Source organism: Gossypium arboreum, chromosome 3, assembly GCF_025698485.1.
Source record: "Gossypium arboreum isolate Shixiya-1 chromosome 3, ASM2569848v2, whole genome shotgun sequence".
Classification (NCBI taxonomy): Eukaryota; Viridiplantae; Streptophyta; class Magnoliopsida; order Malvales; family Malvaceae; genus Gossypium; species Gossypium arboreum.
The window spans coordinates 1,232,040-1,249,270 of NC_069072.1; the positions used below are offsets into that span (position 1 = coordinate 1,232,040).

General features: G+C 35.0%; 2 protein-coding genes across 2 annotated transcripts; both read right to left on the reverse strand.

The window, feature by feature from the left end:
- Nucleotides 1-1,341: 1,341 nt before the first annotated feature.
- On the reverse strand, nt 1,342-1,933 carry LOC128290191 (auxin-induced protein X10A-like). The gene has a single exon (XM_053025362.1). It carries the CDS (start codon nt 1,671-1,673, stop codon nt 1,428-1,430), a length of 246 nt encoding a protein of 81 aa, XP_052881322.1. The 5' UTR covers nt 1,674-1,933; the 3' UTR covers nt 1,342-1,427.
- A 1,445-nt stretch (nt 1,934-3,378) lies between these two features.
- On the reverse strand, nt 3,379-10,522 carry LOC108474942 (indole-3-acetic acid-induced protein ARG7-like). The gene is made up of 2 exons (XM_017776969.2): nt 10,272-10,522; nt 3,379-3,601 (listed from the first exon to the last, which is right to left on the reverse strand). The coding sequence occupies exons 1-2, from the start codon at nt 10,520-10,522 to the stop codon at nt 3,379-3,381; spliced, it is 474 nt and encodes a 157-aa protein (XP_017632458.2).
- Between the last annotated feature and the right edge of the window lie 6,709 nt (nt 10,523-17,231).

Here is a 17,231-nt window from a genome sequence, read left to right on the forward strand (position 1 = left end):
AGAAAAATCATGTTCTACATGGCTTCATTATAGGGGATCACATGGTGTTGTCGTCTAACTCATTCTCAAGAATTCCATGGCAAAATACTTTGAAAAAATAGTTTGCCTACCCCTTCTGGCAATAGAAACCGACCAAGGACCCCACTCAAATATGGAAGATCTGGACCAGTAAAATGCTTCTTCACAATAAAAGAGTTGTACCACTGCACCATTTATGTGAGTTCCTACTTTAGAGACATATAATCTGTCAGGCAATGACAGGAAACATGTAACATGGGTGACCTTGACCTCCTCTTACATTCTGACTTCACCAAGCATGTTGATTTTTAGTAAGGTGTGGATCTGTAAGACAAACCCTTGTGAAGAGCACCTGAAGTGTGTCCTACAGGCTGCACCTAGTCCTCACCAGAACCCAATTGGTTGCATTTTATCCTTATTCTTGTCTACGCCGTGCTGCAATCAAATAGTTCCATAGGGGTGAAGCCAAAACTTAGCTTGACAGCTCACAAAATTTCTGGTATGTGCTGCTATATATATATTTGGATAACCTTCCAGATGAATCTGGTTTTGGTCAACTTGTTTGATGGCATGTTTGTTGAGTGTTGTCTGCATATTTTGACTATTCATTATTAACAGTACATGACTTGGTAAAAAAAAAAAACCGTGAAAGAAAGAAAGAAAAGAAGGCCATTAAAATCTGAGTTAATATTCAAAGTTTGATATTGGGTTAATTTCATTTTAGGTCATGTTATATTTTGCACAGTTATGTTCAAGTCCCTATTTCATTTAAATAACTTCATTTTAGTTTACCTTTTTGTCACAAAGGTTATCCTCTTTCATTTACATCTTTACATTTAAGCAATTTTGTATGTTTTTTTATATGTATTTTATGTCTAATAAAAAATAAGTCATTTTATATGTTTTCCCTTCAAAAATTTTTTTACTAAGTCATGTATTGTTAATTATTATATATAAAGACTAATTCCAACTTGAAAAAAGAAACAAAGCATTAAATCTTTGGCTAAAAGATTGCAATAAGGGGATATACGTTTTTTCATATATTTGGAGAATCATGCTATTTTGTACTCATGTTTGAATATGGGTTGGATGCATGTATTCTAAAGCAAACGAAGAGTCCGAATAACTTAGCATGTATAATAGAGTAAATTCAGAACAAGGTATATCATTTATAGTTAAATTAATGATAAGAAATTCTGGAAGTAAATAAAATTCCAATTGAATGGTGTGTTTTGAACTGTCATTTTCCATGCTGATTGATAGAAGTTACGGTAACAACCATCTGTAATTTTTCGCTCAGGGAGACTTGTATTTGCTCCCCAAGGCAAAAAAGATGGAGAAAAAATGTTTACATGGTGTTAGACATTTTTGCTTTACAAAATTGTATAGGCAGATTTGTATTGATTCTCTCACAATTGATTCAAGCGAGAACTAACATCAAGAAAAATATCTTCATTGCAGGGAATTGTGAGACCGCCGGTAGGATGACTATATCCGAACTCTTCTTCTGACTTGCCTAGCAAATCTTGAAATAAAGGCTGGCTCAAGAATGACACTGGTATCACAAACCTCCTCTGGTTTTCTCCAACATAAACTACAAAGTAGCCCTTGGGAACTTTCTTAGAGCTTATGATACGAGGCAAGCGGATAGCCATTTTTGTTTACAGTAGATGTATGCTTTGAAAAAGGAAGGAGTGGAAGATCCCAGATAACTTAGAAAGCAAGATTGAGAATGTTGAAGGTAGGTAATGGAAATGAACTTAATCTTACTTGTATATATAGATGTAAGGGGCAGAGAGGAAATAATGTTCATCAATTATTAAGTGGGGGATATGGAATGAGTGGTGAAGGTGGAATTGATGGGGTCTGATCGGTAATGAGAAAGACATGGGTTCATGGGGAATCACATGGTGTTGTCTTCCAAAGGATGATAAAGAATTCCATGGCTAAGACTTTAAAGGATAACCGACAAAGGACCGACTGCTTTGCCTTTTATTTCAGGCTACATTTGAGACATTTAATCTGTCAGAGAATGACAGGAAACATATAACATGGGTGACCTTGACCTCTCCTATTACATTCATGTCTTCCTTTGGTGAGTAACTTGTAAGACAAGCCATTCTGAAGAGCGCCTTAAGTGTGTAACTTGTAAGACAAGCCATTCTGAAGAGCGCCTTAAGTGTGTGTACATGCTACAACTAGTCCTCATTGGAACCCCAACCGGCTGCATTTTATCCTGGTTGTTGTCTATGCCATGCTGCAATCAAATTGTTCCATGACAATATTAAGCCTTGACAACTAACCAAAATTTTCTCGGTATGTCTTGCTATGTATATATATGAATAACCTTACAGATGAATCTGTTTTTAGTCCACATTTCTGATATTTTTGAGTTATCTGCATATATAAGTTCAAGTCACTTTGTCTATATGGTTAAAAATTGATTTCTGGCTTTTGAAGAACAGTGAGACATAGGTATTAATTCTTTGTCAAATCTGCATTAAGAAAATTACTTTGAGATTTATGAAAGAAAATTGATCATTTAGTAACCTTACTAAAATGCAAAAGAATACTTGTAGTCTACGTTACCAGGACCTGACCTTGAGTATTGGATACGGGTGTTCTCGAATTTTTCTAAGTTTTTTTTTCCTTATATTTGGAGGATTATATACTTTATATTCACGTTTGAATATCTGCCGGACACTTGTATTTTGAAGAAATTGAAGAGTCCAACTACAAATGATTTTATCTTGATCTTAGAGGCAAGCTTGGGACATGTAATGTGTTATACAATGACCAGAAGGAAGCATTTATGGACTACCTTGACATTCTATGTTGACTTGACTAAGATAATAAATATAAAAAACAGCAAGATTTTATCATTCTTTGCTGTTGAAACACAACTAAAAATTGGGGATAAGACACTTTTCTTCAAGGTTGAAATCTTTTATATATTTGGAGGATCATACTCTCATACTTACAGCCAAATATATGTTGGATATAGGTGTTAGAAGTTAGAACAAATTCTTTAAGAAAAATGAAGAGTCTATATAACTTAGCTTGTTGGTAGAAGTAAATTTTCAACACTGTAGATCATTTACAGTTAAAATAAAGATTAAACTAACAATAACAGGAGAAACTCTGAAAAGAAATAAAATTTGAAATGAACAATGTGTTTTCAACTGTCATTTTTTGTACTGATTGGTAGAAGTTACAGCAACAAGGCAAAAAAGGATGGGAAAAAAGGTGTTTACATAGTGTTAGTGATGCTTGCTTTACAAAAATGTATGGGTTGATTTGTGTTAAATCTCTCACAAATCAGTTTAATCGAGAGGTGATATCGAGAAAGATATCTGTGTTTCAGGGAATTGTGAGACCGCAGGTTAGATGACTATATCCGAACTCTTCTTCTGACATGCCAAGCAAATCTTGAAATAAAGGCTGGTTCAAGAATGACACTGGTATCACGAACCTCTTCTGGTTTTCTCCAACGTAAACTGCAAAGTATTCCTTGGGAACTTTCTTAGAGCTAATGATACGAGGCAGGCGGATAGCCATTGTTGTTTTTGATAGACGAATGCTTCTAAAAAGGAAGAAGAGGAAGATCTCAGAGAACTGTAGTACTTTGAGAATATGAAGATAGGTGTTGCCAATGAACATATTCTTCTTTGTATATATAGATGAAAGGAGTAGACAGAAAAATCATGTTCCTGTGTTGAGTGGGGTGTTCAATGAGTGGTAATGGGGAGATTGCTGGGGTCTGATAACTAATAAGAAAGACATGGCTTCGTTAGGGGAAGATCACATGTTGCCGTCTTGTAACTCATTATCAAGAGTTCCATGGGAAAGGATTTGAAAAATTAGTTTGCCTATCCCTTATGGCAATAGAAACTAACCAAGGACCGGTGGAATGAAAGATCTGGACCAGTAAAATTCTTCTTTACAATAGAAGAGTTGTACCACTTCACAATTTATGTCAGCGCCTATTTTAGAGACATATAATCTATCAGAAAATGACAGGAAATGTAACAACCCTTACTCGTATCCATTGCCGGAATAGGTACGAGACATTACCGGAGTTTACTGAACATTTTCAGATAATTCTGAATCATTTATTATTCATATTTTGAAGATAATCATAACGTCTCTCTATTGGGCCCTCGAAGCCCCAAACATACATTAAAAACCAACCGGAATTAAATCGGGATCATAAAAAATTTCGCAAAATCTTAAATTTTATTTTCATCTAAGTACTTACCATTTCAATACTTTTTATAATTAAACATGTTACCATTCAATCAATAGCTTGACACTTGTCTAAGCGTCAAAAAACATCATTGTTAGTATACTTGCACATATTTCATATAAATTCAATATTGATATACTTATTTTCTCGACATGTCACACTTGAGTTTAATAATTGTCTTTACTTACATAATTTTCTTGTATCAACATATCAAAGATAATCATATATGTAAATGTCATGAAACATATCATTCTCTTATCGTTTCTTCATAAGTATATATCAATCATTTCATTATATCAATATTTCATGCTCCATCATTTCCATATATTTTATGTATATTTATTAGGTAAAGTTTATATCAAACTTAACATAAATTATATTCCATGTACTTATTCTTATTTCGTTTATCTATCTTCATAATTATTTCATACAACTATTTTGTACATATATTTCCATATGACCGGTTCTTGTAAACATTTCACACAACCATTTCATGTAACCATTCGTCATCTGATACATATTACCTGAATATCAATTGTTCAATAGATGTTATCACGTCTCCCATCCATGGCCTTATTTATCTTTGACATGATGCCATAGCGTCTTTCAACTATGGTCTTACTCATTTTCTGTCATGTTGTCATAGTATCTTTCAACCATGGTCTTATTCATTTCATGTTACGCTGCCATGATATCTTTCAACCATGGTCTTATTCATTTCTCGTCATGTTGCCATGGTATCTTTCAACCATGGTCTTATTCATTTCATATCACATTGCCATGGTATCTTTCAACCATGGTCTTACACATTTCATATCAGATAGCACACTCCCGCGAACCTCATCCTTACAGTGGGATTACGGTCAAGCTAAATCCTCAGTAATATAAACTCATAGAGTATTGTCGGGATTACGGTCAAAGCTAAATCCTCAGAACGACAATTACTCTAATGAGCTTGATCCGAATTACCATCAAAGCTAAATTCAGACCCTAATTCGGATTACCCGTCTGGGCTAAATCCGTTTTACACATATTCTTCGGGAGGGCTATATCAAGATAGGATCACCCGTCTGGGCTAGATCCTTTTTACTGTCAATTCCTTTTCAGAGATCCATCGAATTTTCCTTTCATTCAACCGGGATTTCTTCTCCTTTTATCAAATTTATCAATGTTTCATAAATTTTCATACAATGAACATTCAAATCATATTCACATAAATAACATACAATCTCAAGCATTTAAGAATATAATTCAAGTTACACGAACTTACCTAGCGAAATTGCAGAAATATCAAGATTCAGGGACATTTTGGTAATTTACCATTTTCCCAATTTTCACCCGATCTTAAATTGACAATTTCATTCAATTTATTAATTTAGATAATAAAACAATTCATTCCCTTCAATTTGGTCATTTTGACATTTTTACAAAATTGCCCCCTGAAGTTTTTCTTTATTCAATTTAGTCCTTAAGCCTAAAACATGCAAATTAGCCATGCTAGCTGAATATTCATATATATTTTCCTCCTTCTCTTCTCCATTCCACATCCTTAATGTATATAACACACTTGTAAGTAACATTATTTATAATCTTTATTATTTACTTTTATGAATATTCAAGTTATCCATCTGTATCATAGTCACTAAATTATTTAGTTATAGAACTCCAAATTAATATCCGATAATTTTTCCTGAAACTAGACTCATATATCTTCTTACCATAAAATTTTCAGAATTTTTGGTTTAGCCAATAAGTACAGTTTATTCTTTAAAATTACCCCTGTTATGCTGTCTAAAAGTTCTGACCCTTCTTCACTAAAAATTAATTATCTCCTCGTAAAGAATTTGAATGATATTCCTGTTTATTTATATTAAAACTAGACTCATTCAGGATTCTAAAAATATAAATTTAACCCCCTAATTATTTTTATCCAATTTTTTATGATTTTTCAAAATCAGAACAGGGGAACCCAAAATCATTCTGACCTTGTCTCACAAAATTTATTATATCTCATGATTTACAATTCCATTGCTTACATAATTTCTTCTATAAGAAACTATACTCAATAAGCTTTAATTTCATATTTTATTCATCTTATAATTTGGTTTCTAAAATTTTTGTTGATTTTCAAAGTTAGACTACTGCTGCTGTCCAGAACTGTTTTAGTGCAAGATATTAATTACCATGTTTATAACACCCTTATTTTCTTTTTCTACACTATTTCTCATCACTTTCTCTTATTTTCTCTTCACTAACATGACAAGAACATAAGACCATATATAAGAAAACTCTAAATCAACGTCAATTCCATGCTTTTTCAATAATATTAAACTTAAAAATATATTGAAATCTTGATGTTCTTACCTTTTCTTATTGACTTCAATCTTTAACTTGATTTTTCTCTCTCCTCCAGCTTCTATTTCTTGAATCCAACTTGATATTCTTGCTCTCCATCATTTCCTTGTTATCTTTCTCTCTTGATGGCTATGAAAATTTTTTCAATTTTTAGGTGAAAATAATGAATTTTTGATAGAAGGACTAAATTGTAAAGAAAGAAAACTTCTTTTCTTCTTTTTCTCTTACGTGGGTTTGCATGGGAAAGAAAAGGTGATGATAATTTTTCATCTTTCCTTCCTTTTATACTAAATAAATAATAATATAATAGTAAATATCTCATGAAAATATTAATAAAATAATATTTATCTAATTAATTAATTTAAAATATCATCAACATAATCATTACATTCTAGAATTCTCTCTCTTACTAATTGATCATTTTTCCCTTTATGATCTTTTAGAATTCCATCCTTAAATCATCACTTAATTTGGTAAAATTATGATTTAGTCCCTCATAAATTTTCACCTATTCAATTTGGTCCTAATTCATCAATTTTTCTTGGTTTCTAGATCATTCCACCCTTAAAATATCTTCAACTTTTTTATATTTACACTTCAACCCCTTAAATTTTGAGTATTTACTCTTGTGCAACAAGACTTTTCTCATCTTTGCAATTTAATCGTTTCTTGAATTAATATATCATAATATACTTCCCAATATTGACATAACTCAAAATTTTTCTTTTTGTCACTTTATTTCCTTATTTTACTATATTACCGATAATATTTTACTGTAAAAATTTTCAGGATATTACAGAAAACATGTAACATGAGTGACCTTGACTGAGCATGTTAATTTTAGTAAGGTATGGATCTTGTAAGACAAACCCTTGTGAAGAGCACCTTAAGTATGTCCTACAGGCTGCAACTAGTCCTCATCAGAACCCAACTAGTTGCATTTTATCATTGTTTTTGTCTAGTCGTGCTGCAATCAAATAGTTCTATGGAGGTGAAGACAATTTTCAGCTTGACAGCTCACTCAATTTCTGGTATGTGCTGCTATATATGGATGACCTTGCAGATGAACCTGTTTTTAGTCCACTTATTTGATGGCATGCTTGTTAAGTGTTCTCTGCATATTTTGACTATTCATTATTATATATAAAGACTAATCCCTACTTGAGAAAAGAACGAAGCTTTAACTCTTTGGCTAAAGGGGATATAAGACTATTCATTATTATAGTCTATGTTTCTCGGACTTGTGCTTGAATGTTGAATACATTTTCTAAGTTTTTTCATATATTTGGAGAATCATGCTATTTTGCACTCATGTTTGAATATGTGTTGGATGGATGTATTCTAATGAAAATGAGGAGTCCGAATAACTGAGAACAAGGTAGATCATTTACAGTTAATTTAAAGATGGGAAATTCTGGAAGTAAATAAAATTCCAATTGAATGATGTGTTTTGAACTGTCATTTTCCATACTGAGTGATAGAAGTTACAGCAATCACCATCTCTAGTTTTTCACTTGGGGAGACTTGTATCTGCTCCCCAAGGCAAAAAGGATGGAGGAAAAAATGTTTACATAGTGTTAGTGAATTTTGCTTTACAAAATTGTATAGGCTGATTTGTGTTGAATCTCTCACAATCAATTCAAAAGAGAGGTAACTTCGAGAAAAATGTCTTTGTTGCAGGGAATTGTGAGACCGCCTGTAGGATGACTATATCCAAACTCTTATTGTGACATGCCAAGCAAATCTTGAAATAAAGGCCGGCTCAAGAACGACACTGGTATCACGAACCTCTTCTAGTTTTCTCCAACATAAACTGCAAAATAGCCCTTGGGAACTTTCTTAGAACTAACGATACGATGCAAGCGAATAGCCATGGTTGTTTCTCAATGGAGTACACTTCGAAAGGGTAGAAGAGGAATATCTCAGAGAACTATAGTACTTTGAGGATGTGAAGATATGTGTTGCATATGAACATAATCATACTTGTATATATAGATGTAAGGGGGCCAAAGGGAATGAGTGGTGAAGAGACATATTGCTGGGGTCTGATCAGTAATGAGAAAGACATAGGTTCATGCTGAACCACATGGTGTTGTCTTCTAAAGGACTATCAGGAATTCATTGGTAAATCACATGGTCTGAACAATTATGTGTTAACTTCAATGAGTAACTTGTAAGACAAACCCTTGTGAAGAACACCTGAAGTGTGTCCGATAGTGTTGAAAATGGCCAACCATGCTGCTGTTATGTTTTTGTTGAGTGCATACAGCTTGTATGCATGTTGCAGCAACATATTTTCTGTTTTTGCAATGTAGTTTAGTTTGGTTGAAAATGAACTTATTTGTTGATGTTTTGATGGGTTTAGGTGATGATTGAGCTGATAATTCAGCTTATTCATCTGTACAAGCAATGTTTATCAAGTTACTAGGCTACTTGGTGGTAGTAGGTAGTATTTGGTGATGTATTTGGCTATAAATGTATTGTTTTCATACTAAATGAGTAAGCATATCAGTTGTAAAAATCAAATTGCTTCCTTGTTACACATTTGTGAGCAAGTAAAATTTTTCTTGCATCTTGCTTCCTGCCTTGTTCTGTTCTCTGTTTTCTTCCTCTGATGTCAAAATATACTTCCTCCTGTGCCAATGTTCCAACAGATAGGCTGCAACTAGTCCTCATCAGAACCCAACTTGTTGCATTTTATCCTTGTTATCTATGCTGTGCTGCAATCAAATTGTACCATGCGGGAGAAAGACAATATTAAGCCTGACAGATGAACATGTTTTTAATCCACATTACTGATGGCATGTTTGTGGAGTTCTCTGCATAAATTGACCATTTATTAGTAACAGTAAAAGCTTAGCACTTTAGCTAAATGATTGGGATAAGGGGAGATACGACTGGCCAAATGGGAATTTGATAGCGAAAGTGATGATGATGGTGGCCTTACATTCCACTTGCTGACATCTATATATTAAGTAGTCATTGTTGGAAAAAAAAAAAAGAATAATAGTTGGTGGTGAATTTTACTTTGAATTTCCTTTACAGGATCAATGGAGACAGAAGTATACAGAAATTTGCATTATGTTAGATTATATTTGTACAATTATATATATATTGGAAACTGGGAAGCACCCTTACTACTAGCATATGTAGAGAAAAATGATAAATCCTAGTCATTTACAGTTAGCTTGTAATATGAAGTAATTTTTGAAAAAATCTGGATCAATAATAGTTTAAAGATGAAGTCAACAATAACAAGGGTACCATAGGAAATTATCTAAAGAACTAAATTTTCAATTGAATGATGTGTTTTGAACTGTCAAATTAGAACAGTTGTACTCTACTGCTTCTCCATTTAACTTAGATTGTAGTATGAAGTAATTTTAGATTAAGGTAGAGATGGAATTGACGTAAAACAAGTAAAAATTTTAGAATGGAAATAAAATGACAACTGAATGATGTGTTTGGATCTATCATTACTGAATTGATAGTAGTGTTACAGTAATCACCATCTTTACTTTTCCTCTTGGGGAGACCTATATCAGCTCCCCAAGGCAAAAAGGATGGAGGAAAAAATGTTCTCATGTATTAGTGATTTTTGCTTTACAATATTGTATTGGCTGGTTTGTGTTAATCATCTCACAATCAATACATGCGAGAGGTAACTTCGAGAAAGGTGTCTTCGTTGCAGGGAATTGTCAGACCACCGGTAGGATGACTATATCTGAACTCTTCTTGTGACATGTCTAGAAAATCTTGAAATGAAGGATGGTTCAAGAATGAAACTGGTATCACGAACGAAACTGGTATCACGAACCTCTTCTGGTTTTCTCCAACATAAACTGCAAAGTAGCCTTTGGGAACTTTCTTAGAGCTGATAATACGAGGCAGGCGGATAGCCATTGTTGTTTTTGATGAATGTATGCTTCAAAGGGAAGAAAAGGAAGATATAAGATAACTTGGAAAGCAAGCTTGAGAATGTTGAAGGGAGGTGTTGCCAATGAACTAGGTGTTGCCAATGAACTTACTCTTACTTGTATATATAGATGTGTAGGGCAGAGAGGAAATCGTGTTAATCTATTATTAAGTGGGGGATGTGGAATGAGTGGTGAAGGTGAAATTGCTGGGGTCTGATCCGTAAAGAGAAAGACATGGGCTCACGGGGAATCACATGGTGTTGTCTTCCAAAGTATTATCAAGAATTCCATGGCTAAGACTTGAAAGAATACTTTTCCTACCTTGCTGGCAAAATGAACCGACTAAGGACCTACTCAGATATGGAAGATTTGGATCCATAAAAGCTTCTACCTAGTAGAAGATTTTTATTACTTCACCATTGACATTAGAGCAACCTTTAGATACATACAATCTGTCATGCAATGATAGGGAACAAGTAACATGGGTGTCCTTGACCTCACATAAAACTTGTAAGACAATCCCTTGTGAAGAGCGCCTAAAATGCGTCCTACAGACTACAACAACTCCTTATCTGAACCCAACTTGTTGCATTTTATCCAGGTTTGTTGTCTATTCCGTGCTGCAATCATATAGTTCCATAGGGGTGAAGACAATATTCAGCTTGACTGCTAACTAGATTTCTGGTATGTGCTGCTATATGTATATGGATAACATTACAAATAAATCTGCTTTTAGTTCACATTCTAGTGGTATTTTTGTTCTGTTCTCTGCACATTTTTTACTATTCATTATTATATTGAGGAGATAAGATGTCAGGTCAAAGTCAGAAAGCTATTCAAACTACAAGAAAGTTCAATGAAGGCTTCTTCTGCACATGGGACTGTGAGACTACCCCTTTGTTACGCGGAAGCGTGTGATAGAGTAAAATTATTGTACTGAAAAATCACACTAAGTTCAATTCCCAGGAAAGAGAGGTAGATCACGAAGATCACTTAAATACCAAGTCTTTCCTAGCCAGAATATCCCTCTATCGTAATTTAATAGCACAATAAATCACTACAATCACATTCACAAAATATGCAAAACAAATAATAAAGAACACGAATTTTAACGAGGTTCAAAAATTTTGCCTACGCCCTCGGGCACTACCAAATATATTTCACTCCAAAATTACAAGTGAAATTTACAAATAGAGAGAGAGAATAATGCCTTAAGTAGAGAATGACAATTATGGGATGAAGAAAGTATTTAATGGTTAGGCCTATTTATAGTTGAGGTTCAAGGATCAACTTGCAATGTCCCTATACAATTAGGGACCAAAATTGCAATTATCCCATGCCAACTTTTAACCCAACTTGCCAACCAATATTACTTTCTACTTTCGGTGCCCACCCCATTTGACTTTTCAAACAATGGTGGGTTCCAATAATCTCCACCTTGAAGATTTGATTACGATAATCTTATCTTCACACAATTCTTTCTGCTTTTGACAACAATACTTGATAGTGCCTTCTTCAACTGTTAAACTTGCAGGATATTAATCAAGTTCAAACAATGTTCGAACTTGGTTGCTGTTACCACCTTGGTCATCATATCTGCGGGATTATCTGCAGTCTTGATCTTCTGAAGACAAATTTTCCCTCTTCAATAATTTCTCGCACAAAATGGAATAAATGCGTCGATATGTTTTGTACGTGCATGATAGACTTGATTCTTTGCTAAATGAATAGCACTTTGACTATCACAATATACGTTAATATGCTCTGAACCAACCCCAAGGTTTTAGCCATACCTTGTAACCAAATAGCCTCCTTTCTGACCTCTGTTACAGCCATGTACTAAACACGTGGTTGACAATGCAAGCTGAGATCGTAGTGTAGACTTCCAACTTATTGGTCCTCCAGCAAGTGTAAACACATAACCGGTGGTTGATCTTCGCTTGTCCAAATCACCGCATAGTCGTAATCAACGTACCCAATAACACCTTTACCAATAGTATTATCCCTGCTGAACAAGTAATCCAACATCCACGGTCTTCGAATATACCGTAGAATCTATTTCACTGACTTGCCAATGTCCTTTTCCGAATTATGCATATACCGCTCACTATACTAATCGCACTGTGAAATGTCGGTCTTGTACACACCATTGCATACATCAAGCTACCATTGCATTAGAATACGGAACTTGCAACATGTATTCTCGTTCGTATTCGTCGAAGGAGATAGTTGTACGTAAAGCTTGAAATGAGAAGCCAACGAGTACTTACAGTGTTTTGTGCGCTTCGTTCATGCCAAACTCGTAGTACCTTTTTCAAATACTGCTTCTGAGACAAGCTAACTCTATCATGAGCTCTATCTCTCCATATTTCCATGCCGAGAATCTTTTTAGCTTCTCCTAGATCTTTCATCTCAAACTCAAGATTGAGTTGAGTCTTCAATCTTTCAATCTCAACTTTGCTCTTAGATGCTATTAGCATATCATCAACATATAAGAGCAAGTATATGAAAGTTCCTTCTTGTAGCTTCTGAAAATACACGCAATGATCAAATTTACTTCTTATGTACCTTTGCCCTTTCATGAACCGATCAAATCGCTTGTACCACTTGCGGAGATTGCTTCAATCCATAAAGCGACTTTGTCGGTTTGCAAACCCAATTTTCTTTTCCAGCAACCTTGAATCCATCCGGTGAGTCATATAGATTTCCTCTTCCAAATCACCGTAAAAACGCGGTCTTCACATCAAGTTGAACTAGTTCAAGATCATAGTGCGCAACCAAGGCTAGCAAAATTCGAATAGACGAATGCTTCACAACTGGAGAAAACACTTCATTGTAGTCTATTCCTTCTTTCTGAGCGTAACCCTTTGCTACTAATCTAGCCTTGTATCAAATTTTATTTTTATCAGGAAATCCTTCCTTCTTTGCATATACCCATTTGCATCCAATTGCCTTCTTTCCCTTGGGTAGTGTCACCAACTCCGTGTCTTATTTTTATGAAGAGATCGCATTTCTTCATTCATTGCTTGCTTCCACTTTACACCATCGGGGTTACTTATTACTCGTAAGTAGAAGGAACATCATCATCTGCAATTGGAAGTGCATAGGCCACTATATCATCAAAGCGAGCAGGCTTACGAATCTCTCTTCTTGGCCTTCTATATGCAATTGAATCTTGTTGCTGTAGAGGTTCTTGGATAGGAACCTCTTCATCATTTGTCCCTTCAATATTAGCTGGATCATCGTTAACCTTTTCAAACTCCACCTGCTGCAAAGTACTACTGGTTTTGTCATCCTTTTGTGAATCATTGTACTTCAACATGGTTGATTCATCAAAAGTCACATCTCTACTGAAAACAATCTTCCTTGTATCAGGACACCAGAGACGATATCCTTTTACTCCACCAGTTATACCCAAGAATAATGCTTTCTTTGCTCTTGGGTCTAACTTAGATTCTTTTACATGATAATATGCAGTGGAACCAAATACATGCAAAGAATCATAATCGATGTGATTTACCATCCACATCTCCATAGGAGTTTTTCCATTTATTGCAGCTGATGGCAAACGGTTAATTAGATGGCACGCATATGTAACTGCTTCAGCCCAAAATTCTTTGCCCAATCTAGCATTGGACAACATACATTGAACTTTCTCCAGTATAGTTCGATTCATGCGTTCGCCACCCCATTCTCTTGTGGTGTATCCCGACAGTGAAGTGTCGTACAATGCCCTCATCTTGGCATACTTGTAGAAATGGATCATTTTGTACTCAAGTACCATTATCGATCGAAGTCGTTTGACCTTTCGACCGATCGAGTCTCCACCATCTTCTTCTATTTCGAAATGCATCCAAAACTTCACTTTTCTTTTCATTAGATACACCCATACTTTTCTTGAATAATCATCAACAAAAGTAACAAAATAGTGCATACCTCCCAAATAAGCTACTTTGGTAGGTCCCACACATCATGTGAACATAGTCCGAATTCCTTCGTATTGTGAATTCTTTGGACCAAATTTTACCCTCTTCGCTTGCCCGAACACAATGTTCACAGAATTCCATTTTGCAAGAATTTGCACCTTTCAATAAGCCTTGCTTCACCAATGTCTGCAAAGCTTTTTCACCAGTATGTCCCAATCGCATATGCCATAATCTGGTAGCCTCTGAACCTACATCTTTTGTAGAAACTGTTGATGTTGATCCAATAACTGTACTTCCATTTAAAAAATACAAGTTATTTCTTCTTGTGCCTTTCATCACCGTCAGTTGCCCAGCTACTACTTTTAGTAATCCATCTCTCAAAGTGATTGTGAGCCCTTTAGATTCTAAGGCCCCTAATGAGATGAGATTTTTCTTCAGGCTAGGTACGTAGCGAACATCTGTCAAGACTTGGATTGAGCCGTCGTGATTCTTCAATTGGACTGTACCCACTCCCATTGTCTTACAAGCACTATTATTGCCCATAAGAACAATTCCACCTTCTAGCTCTTTAAGACTAGAAAACCAGTCCTTATTAGGACACATATGGTAAGTACATCCTGAATCCAAAATCCACTCATCTGTTTGACATGCCATTGCCATGCCAACCAAGCTAAAGTCGACTCCTCATCATGCTCACACACATGCATTAGAAATAGCCTTGCCCTTTTGTAGCTTAGGACAATTCTTTTTCCAATGCCCTTTTTCACGGCAAAAGGCACATTCATCTTTGGCGGGTCTCCCTTTGGACTTTCCCCTTCTACCAGATTTGCTGTTGTGTGAACGACCTTTTACTGTTAAGACTTCTGCGGTTGTATCTCTGTGATCTCTTTTATCTTTCTTTCGAGTCTCGAGATCTATACAACGACTACTGATCGCATCAAATGTGATCGTGTCCTTCCCATGAAGCGTTGTGGTGGTAAGATGATCATATTCATCGGAAGGAATTCAACAACAATAATGCCTTGTCTTCATCTTCAAATTTCTCATCCAAATTTAGCAAGTCTGCTAAAATTTTATTGAATGAGTTCACATGGTCATTCATCGACATACCGGTGCATACGTGAATCGATAAAGTTTCTTTTTCATATAAAGCCTATTTTCAAGACTTTTCGTTAGAAACTTTTCTTCCAGTGTATCCCATAACTTCTTCGCCGATGTCTCCTTCATGATGAGTACTTCGCTCTTTGGCCAAACATAGGCGGATTGTACCACACACTGTCTATTGATCTTGGCCCACTTCTTGTCATCCATCTTGTCGTTTTTCTTCAAGGGCTATATCTAGCTCTTGCGACATAAGACATCCAGATCTCACATTGCCACATACCAAAATTATTGGTACCGTCAAATTTCTCTACTTCAAATTTTGCATTTGTCACGATGAGTCCTTCGATGACGATCTTTGCGCCATTTTTCTCCTCAATCCCAACTCATGTATAACGTGAACAGATCAGATATCGTGAATAGTGCCGTATACGTAAATAGTACCGTATACGTAAATAGTACCATAAACGATCGTATTCCCCAAGTACGAATTTGGCTCTGATACCAATTGTTGCGCGGAAGCGTGTGAAAGAGTAAAATTATTGTACTGAAAAATTACACTAAGTTTAATTCCCAGGAAAGAGAGGTAGATCACGAAGATCACTTAAATACCAAGTCTTTCCTAGCCAGAATATCCCTCTATCGTAATTTAATAGCACAATAAATCACTACAATCACATTCACAAAATATGCAAAACAAATAATAAAGAACACCGTAATTTTAACGAGGTTCAAAGAAATTTTGTCTACGTCCTCAGCACTACCAAATATATTTAACTCCAAAATTACAAGTGAAATTTACAAATAGAGAGAGAATAATGCCTTAAGTAGAGAATGGCAATTATGGAATGAAGAAAGTAAGCAATGGTTAGGCCTATTTATAGTTGAGGTTCAAGGATCAACTTGCAATGTCCCTATACAATTAGGGACCAAAATTGCAATTATCCCATGCCAACTTTTAACCCAACTTGCCAACCAATATTACTTTCTACTTTCGGTGCCCACCCCATTTGACTTTTCAAACAATGGTGGGTTCCAATACCCTTGGATGATTCAAAGCCAAACTCCTCTTCAGCCTGATTTATCAGTTCTTGAAATAAAGGGTTCTTTAATAATGAAACTGGAATTATAAACCCGCCTCTTTTGGGATTCACCTACATAAACAACAAGATGGCCTTTGGTTATTTATGCAGCTGTCGTCACCTTTTGGATAATAATCTGCTTAGTGTGAACATATTTGATGCTACATTCAGTCCTTTGTATATTTGTTTCCATATACATGATTGGAGTTTAGATTATTTGAAGATTTTCTTTAATTTTAGCAATGTTGATTATCCATATTACATAGAACCAAATAAGTAAAAAGAATGATGTGGGAAAGAGGTCCATATTAGGCAACTTTACTTTCCGATAAAACTAATCAGTATGTATCATGAACTTATCTCTCTTTTGCTTTTCTCTTTTTTTCTTTAAAATCTTTTATCCTTCGCTTTGTTGTATTAATCACTTAGTCCCCTGTCTCACATCTTTATATATCTTAATTCTTTGTCAAATCTGTATTAAGAAAATTACTTTGAAATTTATAACACCAAATTGATCGTTTAATAAGCCACTGCCATGAAGAAGACTACTTGTAATCTATCTTAGCTAGACTTTATACTCAAGTTT